The sequence below is a fragment of the Mytilus californianus genome, unplaced genomic scaffold, assembly GCF_021869535.1.
Source record: "Mytilus californianus isolate M0D057914Y unplaced genomic scaffold, xbMytCali1.0.p SCAF_2, whole genome shotgun sequence".
In the NCBI taxonomy this organism is placed as follows: Eukaryota; Metazoa; Mollusca; class Bivalvia; order Mytilida; family Mytilidae; genus Mytilus; species Mytilus californianus.
Window position 1 is genome coordinate 123786553 of NW_026262668.1, and position 19977 is coordinate 123806529.

Consider the following 19977-nt stretch of genomic DNA (forward strand, 5'->3'; position numbering starts at 1 on the left):
GTCAACCTATTGCGTATAGTAACTGAGAATCGGATCTAATCATGAAGACTTTACATTGACCAATGAATGAGGTCAAGGTCAAATGAAACCTACTAAACAGACATGTACACTTTATAATCATTCTTTACACAAAATGTAGTTTACCTATTGCTTATAGAATCTAAGAAACAGACCTAACAACAAAAAAACTTAACATTGACCAATGAACTATAAAAATGAGGTCAACCTCATACAAGACAGGCAACACCTTACAAGCATTCCATACATCAAATATAGGTGACCTATTGATTACAGTAACATAGAAATGATTCTTACCACAAGAAGAATAAGCTTAGAATTTGTCAACACTTAATGGCTCATATTTACCTTCAGAGGTTAAAATGGATAAAAAGATTTGGATGAAATCACATTCAATACATCCACATTGAAACATATACAAACAATAACATCATATTTGCAATAATTTATTATGTAATAATATACAAAGATATTTTTCACATTCCTTATAACATATAACAACACTAAAAAATGTTTTAACATTTCTGAAGCCAAAAAATTATATTTTTTGAACAATTACTCACCAAGCCTTTTATTTGTATTGAACTCACAAACTCACATCTTAATGAGGAATGTTTGTAATCAATCTCATTTATTAAAATTTTAAATATAATAAAAGCGTACTAGAATTTTTCCAGGAAAAATACACAGCACGAGCACATGCTATACCAATCCCTAGCCTTACTCAGGGGCGGATCCAGCCATTTATGAGAGGGGGGTTCCTAACCCAGGATAAAGGAGGGGTTCCAACTATATGTCCCCATTCAAATGCATTGATCGTCCAAAAAAAAGGGGAGGTTCCAACCTCCGGAACCCCCCCCTGAATTTTCCACTGTTACTTCATAAACTTTATTCCATCAGTCCTAACGTAATTTCCAATATTCCTATTGTATGTAATCTGAAAAAGTGTCTTATAATTCATAAGCTCTGGAAATACAAAATTAAATATTGTCAAAATTTAAAAGAAGCAACCCGGTCTTATACAATACACATTAATTCAGTCAAAATTAACTTGAGTTCCCCAAAAATGTAAATAAATACCCATATTGTGTCTGCAAACAAATTTCTTAAAGAAATACATTTTTTTAATTGATGGACAACATAACTTCATCAATCCAAACACTGTCTAAAACTTTTATGAGATTTGGTTTAAGCAACATCTGTATTAAACATAGAGCAATAATTCTAAAAACAGAAGAAAAAATTGTCAAAACTGATTGTAATTAATACTAAAATTTGAATAAAACTGGACATATTTTATTCAATATGTGAAATTGGATATGGCCAGACTGGACAACACAACTCTATGCAATTACATGTTGGCATATAATAACTTTCATCAAAATTTCTTCAACTCTTATTCTCAATAGGCCTTGTTTTCTATATTAAAAAAATGTTTCAAAAGCTATCCTATGAAATATATTATATTCATTGAACAATATGAATTTAGTTCATTCTCTGCAATATTTTATTAGAACTACAGAAGGATTTGTTTCTTATCTAGTTTCTAACTAAATGAAAGAACCTTAGTGAGCGCGCGCTCACATACCCCACGTCCCCACATTATCATTGGAGAAATAAAATAAGTGTAAGAAAAAAAAATTGAATCATAATTTCCTGTCAATATGCACATATACATAGTATGTCCTTATTATCTACACAGTTTCATGAAATTCTGTTGTGTGGTTTGAGAGGAGTTGCGATGACAAAAGGTTGCAGTAGTATATTGGGCAAATAAGTTCAAAGGGGCGTAACTCCTGGAAAAAAAATTGAATCGTAATTTTCTGTCGATATGCACATCTACGTAGTATATCCTTATTATCTGAAAAGGTTTCATGAAATTTTGTTGTGTGGTTTGAGAGGAGTTGCGATGGCAAACTGTTGCAGTAGTACATTAAAGTAAATAAGTTCAAAGGGGAGTAACTCCTGGAAAAAAAATTGAATCATAATTTCCTGTCAATATGCACATCTACGTAGTATGTCCTTATTATCTGAAAAGGTTTCATGAAATTCTGTTGTGTGGTTTGAGAGGAGTTGCGATGACAAACTGTTGCAGTAGTAAATTAAAGTAAATAAGTTCAAAGGGGAGTAACTCCTGGAAAAAAAATTGAATCGTAATTTCCTGTCGATATGCACATCTACGTAGTATGTCCTTATTATCTGAAAAGGTTTCGTGAAATTCTGTTGTGTGGTTTGAGAGGAGTTGCGATGACAAGAAACAGGACTGACGGACTGACGGACGGACAGACGGACGGACGGACAGACAGACGGGAAGGACGGACAGACAGACGGACGGGACGGACAGACGGACGGACGGACAAACGGGTCAAAAACTCGTTGCGTGGGGTATAAATATTGTTCTCAGAACATAAAATATCCTACTACATGTATAGGTAGTATGGATTTTTGTTAGGTTGACAATTCCTGGTATTTGAAATAATTTGCATTCCAAACAAATTTATGAGATTAAATTTTTTAGCAACAACAAGGTGATATTTTTAAATTCATACTGGTATGTCTCTGAAAACCAACAATATTTTCCCTGTATATGTATTAAAACATATTCATTCCTTTTAACTCTATTGTTTTGTCAAGAAAAATTAGCAAGATTAAGACTAAACAAAAACAGGTGGTTATGATCTCATCTTACACTTAAAATGTCCTCTCCTACTTTTATCCAACCTGTATATAAAACAACAGTAAAAACTAATTACATATAAATCACAAACAGAATTCATAAAAAGCAAGTGAATTATTGAAAAGACAAATCGATATATGGCTTATTATGATATGTTTCCTTTAACTACTGAGGTACGAGGACTTTTTTTTACAAAATTTAGTTGTTTTCAATGTTATCAATCAAAGCTTACAAAGCATTAAGAACATTTTTGAATTTAGAATCAAATTGGTTTTATTACACGAGGAATACACAAAATAATAGGTTCTGTGTGATGCCATCTAATATTTTCGCATTTGATCATGTATATGGTGCTATAGAGTGAGATCCTCAAAAAATACATAATGTAATAGGCAATTTAACATTATTGCTTTCGTTTGTGCCACAATTAAAGAATCAAACAAGAGAAACAGAAATTTATTGTCATAATCAAATTAAATTAAACAAGCTGTTGTGAACAAGCCATCCACATTTAAATGGAAAAAAATAAAAAAATATTAATTAAAGTAAATTCAGAATTTTCTTTTGATGCTTGCATGGCCTTTGGCCCATGAAATTTGGTACATTGCAAAAAACAGAAAAACCAGCATTAATTTCCCTGTCCAAAATCCAAAGAATTCCATGAATTACCTCAAAGCTTCAATTACACAATTATCATAAAGGTGTTTGGCTTGAAATCTATATTAAGAACTGTATTTCAGAAAAGCCATGCAACATTAGAGGTTGATTCTTTAGGTTATGAATTAGCAACCAGAGAAGTAACTTAGGAATGTAAATGGATGTTGTTTAAATGAGTTCATTCGTATCCTTGAGAGAAAATCAATCAAATACCATTAAAAGTGAAAAATAATAATTCCCACATATCATCTCCAACTCAAGCAAGCCTCAACAGACATACCACAAATATTATTCTTGAGAAACAGATTTAAGGCATTTGAAAAATCCCCTGTATTAGATCATCAAAATCCTATAGTTGAAACATCATAAAATAATATTCAATGTTAGTCTTAAGTGGTAACAGTAAAGTCAAATAACATATGTGTCGCATATAAATAATGAAAAATATCATTTCTATCATTTTCCCTATCTTTCATTATTTAATTAAGTTTGTCTCATTATTAACCCATCCACCCAAACCAAAGACAATTTCTAATTCAAACCACAGATAATATCACTTCATCAAAGTAGTCAAGCATTACAATAAAGACTTTGAAAGGTCAATTATTAACATTCAAAACTCTCTGATATTTCTCTATCACACATTGGTGTAAAACATGTTTACATTTCGGGGTCACATATCAGTGTACAAGAAACTATCTGATAACTCATGTTTACACTTCTCTATCACACACTGGTGTAAAATAACCATTAAAACATGGCTTTCATAATTAAGCACCATTTAATCTCTTAACTGTAGTCATTTATTGAACCATTTACACATATTCCCTCTCAGATGAAATGTTCAATGTACTACCCTGTAGTAGAGGTCAGTATTTAGCACAAACAACCTCTGGACCAATTAATCATCATCACTGTCACTACTACTTGATTCACTCAGTCTCAGATCTTCACCTATAATATCAAATATAGTAGTGTTAATGGCCAATAAAAATAGTCTCTCCTTCTGTTTCAAGATAGTTAGGATACTTATCCACTCTTGTAGATTTTTCAAAATACAAACTTTAACAGGCATGTAAAAATCTAAAATTTAACTATTATTAAAGTGTGGAGTAATATTGTATCTCACAAGCAAATGCAAGAATAAAACTCAGGGCTGCCAAGTTTCACACAATTAGCGTGAGACACACATTTTCATGATTATTTGGCGGCATTTTCCTTTGATCTATTGTTTTTTCTCTTTGATCTTTACAATTTTGGCCAAATCTCAGGCATTTAATTCATGAAAACTTGGCAGTACTGAAAACCTGTAATCATATAGGACAACAGCAGGGGTGTGGTCAACATTGTTTCCAATAACATGACATCATAATGAATTATCTATCTATCAAAGCACCTGATATATCAACAGTTTAATTTAAGACATTCTAACCTTCATGTAATCATTCAGAAAAGAATTTCAATTGAAAGTAATAAAATCTTCTGAATGGACAAAATACTAACTATCATAGTCATCTCAGGAGATAAAGGCCGGAATTGATTCTCAAACTATTATTTGACACTAGTTATTCCACTTACTGGAAAAAAGTATTGGTTCACTTTAATAAAGAACAATTGGTTAAAGTAGATAATACCTCTACTATTAATTTGTATGTAATATGTTGTTTTTATAATTGTCTTAACTACATGTACTTAAAATTTCCTTGAAGGATGACTGCTGCTGAAATTCAAAATAACAACATTTTCTGAAAAGACGTCTTTTTCGATTGGTAATTTTGAATAAAGTTGAACTTAAATGTGTCTACATATGATTGACCTTGTGTACATCAAGTATCAAAAGCTTAATTTTCCTGTATACGTTACACAATACTTACTCAGAGATGAGACAAACTGCGGAGGTCTAGGCTTGACTGCTGATGAGGCTGAAGGCAACATATTAAACAGACCACCTGTTTGAGCAACTTTTTCTTGACTAGGGTTTTCTGAAGAAGAAAATAAACTTTTTAGACTAAAATAGCCTCTATTATTTTCATCGATACTAAGGATACACAATATATAAATTCATCCAGGGAATGTCAATGCTATCACTGATTGGAAAATTTTTATCCTTAAGTTAACTTAGAATACTTTGCGATCCGATTAAACATATTACATTAGATTATTTTTCTGAACTTTTTATGCAGAAATGCAGGGTCCAATATATATAAGATACTGTCACTTAATGGCAGCATGAAACCTTTACAAGAGCCACAATTACCTGGAAAATTATTGTTCTCAAAAATGAAATATATTTTTCTTGTGAACTTTCAAGATTTACATTTGTGCCTTCACTGCACTCTTTCAACATTTGAGGTATCAGATTTAAAGTTCCCATTATGAGAGGTCATGCCTGCATATTTATGCATTTGGCACAACCACTTGCCATCCCTTTTAGCAAAGTTATTATTGTTTAAGGATGTACACCTCTGAGGAGCCAAAAAATTCTAGAATTAAACTTTTTTTCTTAACCTGATTTTGGGGTTTATATAACTGTAAGAAAGTAACTGATGAAGATAAATCATATGGTGGTGCACTTCTTTTTTTGCTACAGTCATTTGAAAGTACCCATTTTTTATGATTTTCCCATTTTTCATCAAGTTTTACCCCATTTCTGAGCTATTATCATGAAAAAAATCACAATTTCACAATTAATTTTTTTTCATACTTTCACTAAAGATAAATTTAACTAAAAAAAACTATAGGTTAGTGTTAATATTAAAAAGTTTTATAAAATTTTGTTGCTTTTTCGTGTCAAATTGACCATGCTGTCAATTTTGTAAATTTGGGATTTTCCTCATTATTTTTAGAACAAAAAGCATATAATGTCAACTTCTTTGTTATAAATGATTGACAAAATACATATCTAAGAATTTTGAAAAGAAAAAATTGATATGAGATGTACATATTTTTGGTAAAATCATTTCTTTGTACCCTCACCTATTTTCTAAACATTTTGGCTGATGACACTTACCAGATTGGTTACAAAATTTGAAAATTTTATTACTCAATAAAATGCTCCGCTGGGGCGCAGCTTGATACGACTGCAGAGGTCGAACCCTGAACAGTTAAGGCAAGTATGGACACAACATTCAAGCTTGATACAGCACTGAATTTGGATTGTAATTAAATATTTGACACAGCATAAGTTTCTGACACAGAATGAATGTGGTCTAAGAACTTAAAATTTTTTTAATTTACCTATTCAAACCATATCATTATTATTTGTTTTTATATATAAATCAGAAATAACCAATTTAAAATGGAAAATTTTAAAGAAAAAAAAGGGAAAAAAAATCCCCCCCCCCAAATTTTTTGAACCCCCTTATGATTCATCACCCCCAAACTCAATCCCAGCCTTCCCTTTGTGGTATGGTACCTTGCAGTACAATTTCAGAGAGATCCATACACTTGAACACAAGTTATTGTCTGGAAACTAGAAAAATGCTTGTTTTTTTGCCCCTTTTTGGCCCTAAATTCCTAAACGTTTAGGGCAATTACCCCCAAACTCAAACCCAGCTTTCCCTTTGTGATATGGGACCTTGTAGTACAATTTCATAAAGATCAATACACTTACACACAAGTTATTGTCCTGAAACTAGAAAAATGCTTGTTTTTTGCCCCTTTTTGGCCCCTAATTCCTAAAATTTGGAAGCAATTACCCCCAAAATTAATCCCAGCTTTCCCTTTGTGATATGGAACCTTGTGGTACAATGTCAGAGAGATCCATACACTAACAAACAAGTTATGTCTGGAAGTTACAAAAATGCTTATTTTTGGCCCCTTTTTGGCCCCTAATTCCTTAACTGTTGGTACCATAACCCCCAAAATCAATCCCCACCTTCCTTTTGTGGTATTGAACCTTATGGTAAAATTTCATAGAGATCCATTCACTTAAACTAAAGTTAGAGTGCGAAAACCAATGTGTCTTCGGACGACGACGCCGACGACGACTCCAGACAACAACGACGCCAACATCATACCAATATACGACCGCAAAATTTTTTTGCGGTCGTATAAAAACTACTTATCGTAAGTACACATTTTTTTTCACAGAGTTTAGTTTGATTATAATATTTTTTATATTCATTGATATTTTCCACTTGTATCATATGTTTTGGAAATAATTTCAGAACGAGATTTTAACGAGACTGAAACCTCAGAAGAATACATCCTTAAAAGAGATGAAGTTAAATTAACAATATATTTCTATATCCAGGTTTTACACTGGAGGTTGCCATTTTCGAATTTAGCGAAGAAAATATAATTACGGTGATTAAAAATCATGAATGGCAAAAGAAATATAAATGTTTGACTTTGTCCATCTTGTATATTTTGTTTCAGGTTTCTCTGACTTTTTCCATGATTAGACAATACTCGGATTTCACCTAAAACTCATCATTGTCAATTTTGTCAGAAAATCAATAATCAGCTGATTGTATTTGATAGCAAGGCTGCTGATTTTATATAAAATGGATAGAGGATTATTGCACCCACTGCTAGCAATGATTTCCTTAAAACAAGTATATAAATAAAGATATTGGTTAAAAAGTAATTTAGGTTTAAAATTTTATAATGCAAACCTCTGTAATAAAGTCTGTTTTTTTTGCAAAAATATTGGCTTTATTTGCCACCAAATCCCCATTTTCAATTAAATGCAATGAAACATTAACAACATTGCTTTGAACAACATTTCCCTTTGGTATATGTACAAAATGACACATCACTTTTATTCTGTATTTTTACTGTTTTGATATTGTAGCACTTTGAAAATTTCGTAATACAAGGCCTACAAAAGGGGTCATAAACCTTTAGATGGTTTGAAAAAGGGTTCAGAAGTAAGAAAAATCTCTTGATTTTATTCTTTGTCCTTTTACTAGACCAGAAGTATCCAATAACATGATTGAAGATGGACCCCATGTTCCAAGAAGTCAAATTTTACAGTACCTTAAAAAAGTTCAAGAAATTATGTTCTAATCGAATGTTCATTTATTACAATGTAGGATACAAAATAGAGATATGTAGAATTATAATAAATGAGACAACAATGCTGAAAATTGATTTGTTGTGTTAGCATAAAAGAAAACAAGATCTAAATAAAAACATGTTTATGTGAGTTGGCGAAAAAAATTAAGAGTGGAAAAAAAAATATTGTTTTGGCGAAAGAGGTGGCGCAAAAAGAAATTGACCCAGAGGAAACCCTGCTATATCCCTTGAATTTGATTAAATATGAAGATAGGGAAATACTTAATGTTATACTTTATTGATAGACAGGTTTGTTTCAACCAGAATTAATTAGTTAACTCTTCAGGGGAAATAAAAAAATGCATTAAACTGAACTCAAAAGAAAATAAAATTTGTAAGGGTTCCACGGAACCTAGTGTCTCGCTTACTTTTGCTGTTAGTCGCAGGCTCAACAAAAATGGGGAAATAATTATTAAAAATTTTCCTCTAGATACTATCTTTTGAATGTAAGAAGCTTCTGTTCAAGTTTGGTAAGAATCCAGGATGGTTTATGAATCTAATAAATGTTTTAAAAAAATTAACTGCAGACTGTATGTAATGTTAACTGGAAGAAAAACTAAGTCCATTTATTAGTAATATATGGAAAAACAGGAAATTTTTGTTTACAAAATTTCCTTCTAGATACTAGCTTTTGATCATAAACAAGCTTCTGTCCAAGTTTGGTACAAATCCAGGATAGTTTAAGAAAGTTATTAAAATTTTGAAAACTTTAACCACAGAGTGAATGTAATGTTAACTGGCAGAAAAACTAAGTCCATTCATAAGTAAAATACGAATAAACAGGATTTTTTTAACAAAAACAAAATTTACTTTTGAATACTATCTTATGATCATAAACAAGCTTCTGTTCAAGTATGGTACAAATCCAGGATAGTTTAAGAAAGTTATTAAAATTTAAAAAACTTTAACCACAGAGTGAATGTTATGTTAACTGGCAGAAAAACTAAGTCCATTTATGAGTAAAATATGGATAAACAGGATTTTTTTTTTTACAAAATTTACTTCTGGATACTATCTTATGATCATAAACAAGCTTCTGTCCAAGTTTGGTAGAAATCCAGGATAGTTTAAGAAAGTTATTAAAATTTGAAAAACTTTAACCACAGAGTGAATATTTGTGGCTGCCGCCGACGGAATGTAGGATCGCTATGTCTCGCTTTTGCGACAAAAGTCGCAGGTTAGACAAAAACCAAAGGCAGACTTAATCCTGCAAAGGCTTGCTATTATTTAACAAAACATTTTGTATGCATTATTTTTTTACTTAAGAGCATGAGAAATTAATAAAACTTCCAGGGCTACTTTACTTTGGTTTAAGAATGCTGAGAAAGCAAACTTCAGTTGAAATGACAACTTCAGTCATCCTGGTTACCAGCTAGCATGAGCCTTGATATCTTATAATCTAACTCAAGAATTATAAATTTCTAACTGGAAAAATGTTCAGAGTTCTAAGTCTTCAAACTGAACAGGTTTTATGTGGTTTACTTACTTTGTTTATCTTCTGTTTCAGAATCACTATCACTACTGGAAGCATAACTACTGCTATCATCACTTATTTCACCAAAAAGACACGCATCTGAAATATTTCCATTATATTATTTATAGAAAAGGGATCTTGATAGTTTTATTCACTTAAAAAAAATTATTTCTCATTATTACTTAAATATAACTATGACTTCATTTACCAAGAAATGTGTTTATTTTGAGATAAATAATAATTCAACATAAATAACATTATAACTAAAAACTGAAACTAGAGGAAACAGCTTTAACAAGAGTACTAGAGTATAGATGAAATAACTTTCAAAATAGCAATTCATCAATGATTACCTTGTGTACATATGATTACCCTTTGTACTACAAAAGTTTTTTTTTAATTTGCTGGTTTACGGATCTGCTGACCCTATTTTTCTGATTTTCAGGAAAAAAAATTGACATTGCATGCTTCTCTATTCCTGCTGACCTTAACAAATACATTATCTATGAAAGATAAATAAAAATATCTCCTTAGCAGCATTTTCATGAAATTAAATGCACTATTTTAACATGTTTTAACATTAACAGAAATAATTACGAATTGTGTTCTAAAAAAAAATCTAAAAATAATCCATAGTTTGTGTTTCTAAAAATAGACGATCATAACTGACCTTGAAATGTTTGCGCAAATAATTTTGCGGTTTTGCTGAACAAAACATATGTTAATAAACTGTTATCACAGAGATATGTCTCGCCTTTTTGTAATTTTGATAATGCAAATGTTGAAATTAAAATAGCAATACTTTAACATGTAAGTTATGCAAATATTCAAAGTCAATGAACCATGACTGAAGGTACATGGCTAAACAATCTCTATGGAATGAGATGTGCCAATGCTAATACAACTGCATACCAAATACCATTGACTTATCATAAGTCGTTCCCTTTAAACAAACCTAAACACAAGCATTAACTTGTAAACTATGTAAAAGTTTCAAAGTCAATGAACCATGATCAGGGGTGGGGCTATATAATCTCCATGGAAACGATACTTGCAAATGCCAATAAATTTGCATACCAAATATCATTGACTTAACATTAGCAGTTCATCTTAAACTGATCTAATCACAAACTAATACATGTAAACTAAGCAAAAATTTCAAAGTAAATAGACCATGACTGAGGGGAGGGGCCAAATATTCTCCATGGAAATGAGATTTGCTAATGCTTATACAACTGAACACCAATTAACATTGGCCTACCACTAATGGTTCCCCTTGAACTGACCTAATCACAAACTAATACATGTTAACTTAGCAAAATTTTCAAAGTCTATAGACCATGACTAAGGGGGCGGAACCAAATAATCTCCATGGAAATGAGATATGCCAATGCTTATACAACTGCATACCAAATATCATTGACCTACCACTAGTGGTTCCCCATAAATTGACCTAATCACAAACTAATACATGTAAACTAAGAAAAGTTTCAAAGTCAATAGACCTTGACTGAGGGAGCGGGGCAAAATAATCTCCATGGTAATGACATGTGCCAATGCTAATACAACTGCATACCAAATATCATTGACCTACCACTATTGGTTCACCATAAACTAGACCTAATCACAAACTAATACATTGTTGCCGCCGCCGTTGCCAAAGCCATTGCCAAAGCCGACGCCGGAAACAGCATACCTATGTCTCACTTTTTGACTCCGTCAAGGCGAGACAAAACCTTTAACAAATAGTTTTTTTTCCTTTTTTTTCATAATTTCGTAAGATTTTAAATCTCATAGATGAAATGGACCCGTCCAAATGCAAAAGACGTCAAGTTAAAAGTCAGAGATATACACAAACAATTTGGAAATTTTTTGTTTCATAAATTGAAAAAAAATGTTCGTCCATTTGGATATCAAAAACGGGATTGCCTGACAAAGCATGAAACGTGGGGGCATAAATATTATTATTAAGCTGAAATATATATTTTATACATATTTATGTCTTGTAAGATCAGTTTTATTCCTTTTTTTTTTTTCGACCAACCGACCTGACTTTTTCATGTAAAAAATCTGTAAACCAAAAATTTAATAAACCATAGCCTAAATAGACAATAATCTAAAATGAAAATGTCAATGAGGGGACATATATAAGTGTTTACTGAAATGTTTTAATTTTAAACTTAAATTTAGAATTTATTTAAAGGGTTATAAATGAACATGTCAGCAAAACATCTATCCCAGATTTCCATTCATCATTTGTTATGTCCCTTCTTCACATTACAAGCAAACTGTTCATGACATGATTTCGCAGTCATTTTTCTTATGACCAGAAAGCAACATAGATGTATGGACTTGAAAAGCTAAGATATGTCATGCACTCAAAATATATTTTATTGAGGATTTACCTTTACTAGTTTCATCTTGAGGCAGATTGACAGGTGTTACAGAGGGAGAGTTAGTGTGTGATGGTGGACTGACTTGTGGAGGGTTTTTAGGCTTGGCTGGAGAATTTTTCTGTCTGTTTATATCAACTGGGGTCAGAGGTCTTCCACCAAGTGCTGCTTTACTGCTACCTTCAATTCTGTAATACAGATGCATAGATAAATCAATACACCTTTGTATTAAAAAGTTTTTAAATTGAAATTAAAATTTGTTAAAGTCTAAATAAAATTTCATTAGGGATAATGTCATTCACAGTAGTACCACAAAAAATAATTAGTGCATGTGTCACCACAACAGTTGTGAATCATGATAATGTTTGATGCTAGCCAATATTACATTTATATACTGTTAATCCTATTCTAATGCAATTGATAAATAAAGTGCCAGGAGATAAAAAGGGGACATTCAAAACTTATAAAATGATTTTTTAGATAAACAATTTTCTCATTATCATCAAATGTGTTATCAAAATGGTCAATGCCTTATGTTAATCATCATTCAATAAAATGTTTGAATTTAATCTTTAACTTCCTATAAATATAGTTAAGGTTTTGCTTTCCATCTTTCAAATTATTTCATTGGCTTCTAAACTAACTTTCTTACTTCCCTGACATGCCTGATGAATTCATTAAAGATCACATCAATGTTCACCTTGTTTTTTTCAACTGTATGTTATTTGTAAGATTCTGTTTACCTTGTTTTTTTCAACTGTATGTTATTTGTAAGTTTCTCTAAGGTAAAAGTCCCTGTTTGATGATCTATAATTAACACACATTCCTTCAGACATGGTCGCTTGTGACCCTTATAAACTGTATGATCAGTCCCAGCACCCTGAAATGTAATTAACATATTCATTCGTTCTAAATAATTTTAAATACTAATGGTTAGAAATACATGTACATGCATTTGGTCTCTGGTGGAGACTTCTTATTTGCAATCATACCACATCTAATTTTTATATGTCATTTGGTCTCTGGTGGACATGGTTGAGAGTTGTCTCCATGGCAATCATACCACATCTTATTTTTATATGTCATTTGGTCTCTGGTGGACATGGCTGAGAGTTGTCTCCATTGCAATCATACCACATCTTATCTTTATATGTCATTTGGTCTCTGGTGGACATGGTTGAGAGTTGTCTCCATTGCAATCATACCACATCTTATTTTTATATGTCATTTGGTCTCTGGTGGACATGGTGGAGAGATGTCTCCATGGCAATCATACCACATCTTATTTTTATATGTCATTTGGTCTCTGGTGGACATGGTGGAGAGATGTCTCCATGGCAATCATACCACATCTTATTTTTATATGTCATTTGGTCTCTGGTGGACATGGTGGGGAGATGTCTCCATGGCAATCATACCACATCTTATTTTTATATGTCATTTGGTCTCTGGTGGACATGGTGGAAAGTTGTTTCATTGGCAATCATACCACATCTTATTTTCATATGAAATAATTACTGCAGTAGAATGTTTTCATATTTCAGTTTTTAACAATTCTTATTTTATTTTAAATCATTATCAATTTACAGAGTTTAATTTAAATCATCAGATAATTAATTTTCAAATTATTATAAGATATTGTATTATGTACATGGTAAGGTTTAAAGGTCATTATAACCGAGTAATACAGCATTTACAAAAGGAGAAACAGCATAAAAAGCACAGATTTGTTATCCACTATCGAACTATATTACCTCGACATGGGGAACAGATACAGTTATTTGATGACCTTCACCAACTTCTACTGTTGAATCTTGAGTTGTATCAACTGATGCTGGCTTGAAATCATCTGTTAAAATATATCTAATTTATTCATATAGGCACTGTAGACATAATAATACACAGATTAGTAACATTGTAATTACCTTTATTGAAATGTATAGTGAATAGATTTTAAATCTGAATCTTCAAACTTTGTCAGGATGTTTCATGTTAAAGGTTCCCTTATCACTAAATTGCTGATTATGCTCCGTTAGTGTAAGCTTATAGTGTCTACAAGACTACAACTACTACAAGGTACCAGGTCAGTCTATCCTAACTCCATCAGCAAACAGCCTGTGTGAGTTAATGACATCAGTTACCAGATATGTTTCTAATAATACTTCAGTAAATGGTCAGAAAGAGGATCTACTTCAATGTACAAGTCAAATTCAAACTTATACAGGTATGTTTAAATAAGATCAATTACTTTTACTTGTACAAGTTAGATTAAACTTGTGTAGCCACGTCCGGGCTGTGTTTTTGTTAGATGTTTTTCTGCTTTGTATCGATCTGATGAGTTAAGCCCTTTTCAGTTTTTATAGTTAGTTCTTATGTTGTACTGTTACACCACTGTCCCAGGTTAGGGGAGGGTTGGCGTCTTCAAACATGTTTAACCCCACATCATTCTTTATGTGCCTGTCGAAAGTCAGGAACCTGTAGTTCAGTGGGTGTTGTTGGTTCATGTCTGTCATATTTGTTTTTCGTAAATTGTTTTATTATAAATTAGGCCGTTAGTTTTTTCAATTGAATTGTTTCATATTTTTCATGTCGGGCCAGTCGGGGCCTTTTATAGCCGACTATACACTGTGGGTTTTTCTCAATGTTGCTGGCTAAATATAAAGTCATTCTGTTCAGTAGTTTCTTTTCAGAAAAGTGTGTTGAAAATATATGTCAAAGAATAGTTACATGTAGGGATTCTTTGGAAATCTGATACACTTGAATCGAAAATTTGTGACCCTTGAACTTTTGACTTCATACAATAATTACTTTTGTTCTGTTGTTTTGGACATTTTCTCTTGTCACATCAAAATTTTATGGGAATTTCTGTAGAAATGACAGACAAATATCAATAAGGTATATAGTGGAAGAAGTCAAACTTGGTGCATAAAAGCTGCTAATATACATTTGTACATATGTAATTTGGTCTTAAATAAACATATTCTTCTTCAATATACATTTTGTGTGCTATCCGATGCAAGACGATTCAGCCATTTTGTATAAATGGAGGGAAAATTAATTGTTATAACAAACAGACATACAGAAACAAATGCAAAATACATTTTCAACATAAAATCAATGATTTTTACTTTGTTAAAAATTTATATAAAGGTATGTATGTTTTGAGAATATTCATAAAAGAGGATTATCTATATTAATAATCAAAGTGATGGAAATCACTCATGGAAAGATTGGAAGAGTGGTTTGAATTATTTCAAATCATATTTAGGTATGGTATGGACAAAAAAAACCAATTAATATATAGCACTATTGTAGACAATTGCATTAACAGCAGGTCTTTAGAAGGATAAGCACTTTTTCAGTTGATAAAATGAGATAAATGTCAATCAATGATAGCGGGTCCCTTAATTTGCTCTACAATTTCGTTTAAATTGCAATTTCATATCTTAACCAAATATAATGTTCCCTATTACATGTTTCACCTTTAATTTTGATTTTATCTTTAGAGAAAAAAGAAATTACTAAATAAAGATTCTTTTAATAAAGTGTATCAATTATCCTTGTAGGACAATTGGGACCAACAGATAGACTTAAATCTAAGATCTTTATTGTCTCCAAAAATTAATCTAAAAAGGTTGTTTTGGGGGCAATTTGTAGTTGTTGAAACGTAGGTTGTGTACTATTTTTCTCCTCTAAGAATTGCCTATTGATTTTGAAAACAATCATCATGATTATATGACACTGAAGATTAAAAGTTGCAGAGTGTATTTTAATTCAATTTTATATTTTCCAGAAAAGGGCAATGAAAATGTACTTTTTCAACATAAACAAATTTAAAAACTTATTTTTTTTAAATGGGGATTCAATGTTAATTGCAAAAATACACTTTCTGTATTCAACACTTGAATACCTTTTTTTAAATCATGTATATGTAGATTTCATATTTTGTCTTTCCTTTTGAAAAAAAGATCTCCTTAATCATTTATCTATCAGACATAATTTATAGAATCACTTTACTTAGTGTAGATCAAAAGTAATAGGTAATGAATAAATCTATCATTTCTATATATTAAACATCTAATACATACATTTGTGTATTCAATATTGAGGTCAAGTATTTGTGTAAAGGGATGTATAATGAAGGGTCTGTTTAATTATGTAAGACTGAGACTGATTAGTAATTTGGTCAATATGATTGGCATTTAAGGAGGTGGGACATTTTTATTAAGACCCCACCTTGTTTCTGATTGTTTGGTGATCATGGCACTTGTCAATCATACTGGTACTATCATTACTCACCAATTTAAAATGACAAAAATAGCCTGCAAATTGACAAAACTAGCCTGCATATTGACAAAACTTAAAGACATACATACTTGAATGAACTGCTACAAAGATATGACCCAAATTTTTCACAGTTCATAAGTGCATATGTACACAGACATGAGAAATATAGGGAACTATATTTCAGTGTGTATACATTTTGTAGATTTAGAAGCTAACCTGTGCTACTTCTTGTTTGGGAGGCTGGTGCCTTAGAAAAGACTTGGAACAATAGTTCCAATCTTTCCGAAAATTAAAGTTTTAAAAAAATATACCAAACAAGATATGATAATTGACCATACTTGTTAATCACCATTTTTTTTATATCTGAAGACATAATATTATTATATTGCTGGGAATTGACACTCGCCATTAGGCTCTGATTTCATTGTCGGGTCATTGCTAATTTGTTCGTTATGGATTAAATAACTGATTTTAGTAATTCAAATGGGTCTACTATTTTGGTAAACAAATGACATATTGTTTATTTTCTATTCTCTATCATTTGTCTATTGTCAAAAATATGTAAATCAATCCCCAAAGTGAAAGGGAAACGTTATCAACTTGTAAGTATACTGTAACATAAGAAAGTCTGGTGTCCCAGCAGATGCACAAATTATGACGAAATGACTATTTGTTAAATAATATTCCTTTTCAGAACAAACTTCTGTCTAAACATATAATGCATATATTCATGTAAGAACATTGTGAAATAGAGCAGTGTTCCATCTTGATCGTTTTCACAGGGCAGTCCGCTTGCCCTTTCCCGACTGATGCCCTGTGCCCTTTTATGATTCCATCAATTTATCGATAAAACTTCTATGTAAACATTGCACACGCATTGTAATCAATATTTACCTTTACGATTAAGGAAACAGCTGATTGACCAACTATTTGAAATGGATGATTAGCACTGGCTAATTTACGGTAATTAAAATCCAAGTTGACAAAATTTGAAGAAGTGATTAAAAGTCATCAACATGATCAATTATATAACAAAAGACAATGTTTGACATGCCCTTTTTGAATTATTAATCAGTGTGCTAAAGTGCCCTTTTTATGATTGACTCCTTGCCCTTTTGAAATCCTAGCTGGAACAATGTAGAGTGACAGATAGACTATGGTTGAAACAACTATGGTGGAACTGGTACTGTAGCCAAAATGTACCGAAAGCATACTGCCCACATTCAACATATATTCTGGCAAGTATAAATTTTTAATGAATAACCATTTCCAATAGGAAATTGGATATAGGCTAACTGTGTCCATCAAAATTATGATAAAAAAGATACCATGGCGATCTTTTTCATAAATACAAGTTTTAAAATATTCAAATGATTAACAGATATTGTTACAAAACTGAGATTACTATAACACAGAGATTGGTCGCTTGCAATATTGTATCAAAACTGTGACTTATCAAGGACTTCATCTGCAATAAAATAGTGTAGTTTAGTATGTATAGCTAAGTACTTCAGTTTTGTATTTATCCATAGCAGGTGATGAATAATAATTGTAGCCATGGTAGCTGCTTTAAACCAAACAGAGTCAGGTATTATTACATACATGTATTACTAATTATCATATTAAAAAAAAAGTCTGAAAAAAAATAATGATTTCTTCTTTTATGTCATAATATTTGGTGTATATTCGTTAATTTTGATTATTATTATTATTAATTTATTATTATTATTTTCTTGGCTGATGTGAATTATTCTTCAAATTTTCTGACAAGGGAAATATTAATTCAATGGATAAGGTAAGTCGTGTGAATTCCCCATATTGTCTCGATTTATTGTAGCTTATATACATCTACATTGTATTTCACAGATTTGTTATAGTAATCTCAGTACGAAAAAATTATAACATATGGCATCGTACTCACATCGGATTGAATGAAAAGCTACTTTTGATTTAGGATCAAAGCTGGAACCTAATTTCAATTCATGCACTTCATTATCGACTTGGAGACCTTTGTCGCCCATGATCTGTATTATTAACAAATTCTACGACATCTTTTAAAACTTTACAAAAAAGTTTTGTTTTATCCGTGAATACTTGCGTCTAATACTACCGGATGTAGGAATATGAAGAATTGCTAAAACAAATTTATATTTCTGATCTCGGTTTTATAAAACCGTGAATCATATACGCTGGGATCAATAGAAATATATTAGTCCTAGATTCTTGGTGGTACAGTTAATTTATTTGTTCATCGTTGAAATCAATAAAAAAAAAGGAATTTCATAAAGTGTTCATGTTGTTATGAAAATCAGTCTGTATTCACAGGCACTTGTCTCTGAAAAAAATGTACCCATAAACTTTAATATGTTATATTAAAGTATAAAGGTAATAATTTTTTTTCAGAGACAAGTGCCTGTGGTTTCAGACTGATTTTCTTAAACTAGATGTTTTAAGTTTCTAGACATTTGGCTGTTGGGATAAAGGGAAAGTTACTATTTCCAATCCATATATCATTATTGGTATTATATAAGTATTCATAATTGACATTGAAGTTTGTGGAAAAAATCCCGTTTTCTACATAAAATCCAACCCCATCAAGATATAAAGTACTCATCTTGACTTCTTCAAATTTGTATCCACTAGTATAAGTATTGCCTTATATGAATCTTTATCTGTCTGACAAATTCCATAATGTGTTTCTAATATACGTTGACAATGTATGATAGGATTCTCATGAAAATGGTATGGAAGTATAAAGTTGAGGCAACCATCCTTGGTCTCAAATAATCGGTTTTCACTGAATCGAAAAACTCAGTCAAAATAGAAATGCAATGTATACCTAACTTGTTGCATCTTTCATTCCAATGTTTGTCAACCGTTGATGGTTTGGTGGGATTAGCATATTTATTTTTGATAAACTGACTTAACTGATTGTGAGGAATATTGGTCATACAGGACACCCTTAGTCAGATCTAAGCATTTGAATATACCATTTATTTCTTGTTTTTCAAAAGTAGCGCTCGATTTCAAAACGTTTACATGCTCATTGTTTGCAGTGATTGTAACTACAAACCAGAGACATATAATACAATTGTATTATATGTCTCTGTGCAAATGTACTTATATTATACAGTTTGTTTATAAATGTACCTGTTCCGGAACATATGAGTATTTGGACCATAAGCGTATGGTCATGGCCATATGCGTATACTCATGTGGTCCGACCATACGCGTATGGTCGGACCATTTGATAAAATTGAGAATGGAAATGGGGAATGTGTCAAAGAGACAACAACCCGACCATAGAACAGACAACAGCAGAAGGTCACCAACAGGCATCCAATGCAGCGAGAAATTCCCGCACCCGGAGGCGTCCTTCAGCTGGCCCCTAAACAAATATATATACTAGT

At 31.5% G+C, this 19977-nt stretch overlaps 1 protein-coding gene across 1 annotated transcript; it reads right to left on the minus strand.

Moving 5' to 3' along the window:
• Window positions 1-448: 448 nt before the first annotated feature.
• On the minus strand, window positions 449-18682 carry LOC127730890 (ELL-associated factor 1-like). Its single transcript, XM_052239493.1, has 7 exons — window positions 18489-18682; window positions 14035-14129; window positions 13024-13160; window positions 12293-12468; window positions 9900-9986; window positions 5227-5334; window positions 449-4306 (listed from the first exon to the last, which is right to left on the minus strand). The coding sequence occupies exons 1-7, from the start codon at window positions 18586-18588 to the stop codon at window positions 4254-4256; spliced, it is 756 nt and encodes a 251-aa protein (XP_052095453.1). The 5' UTR covers window positions 18589-18682; the 3' UTR covers window positions 449-4253.
• Window positions 18683-19977: the final 1295 nt, after the last annotated feature.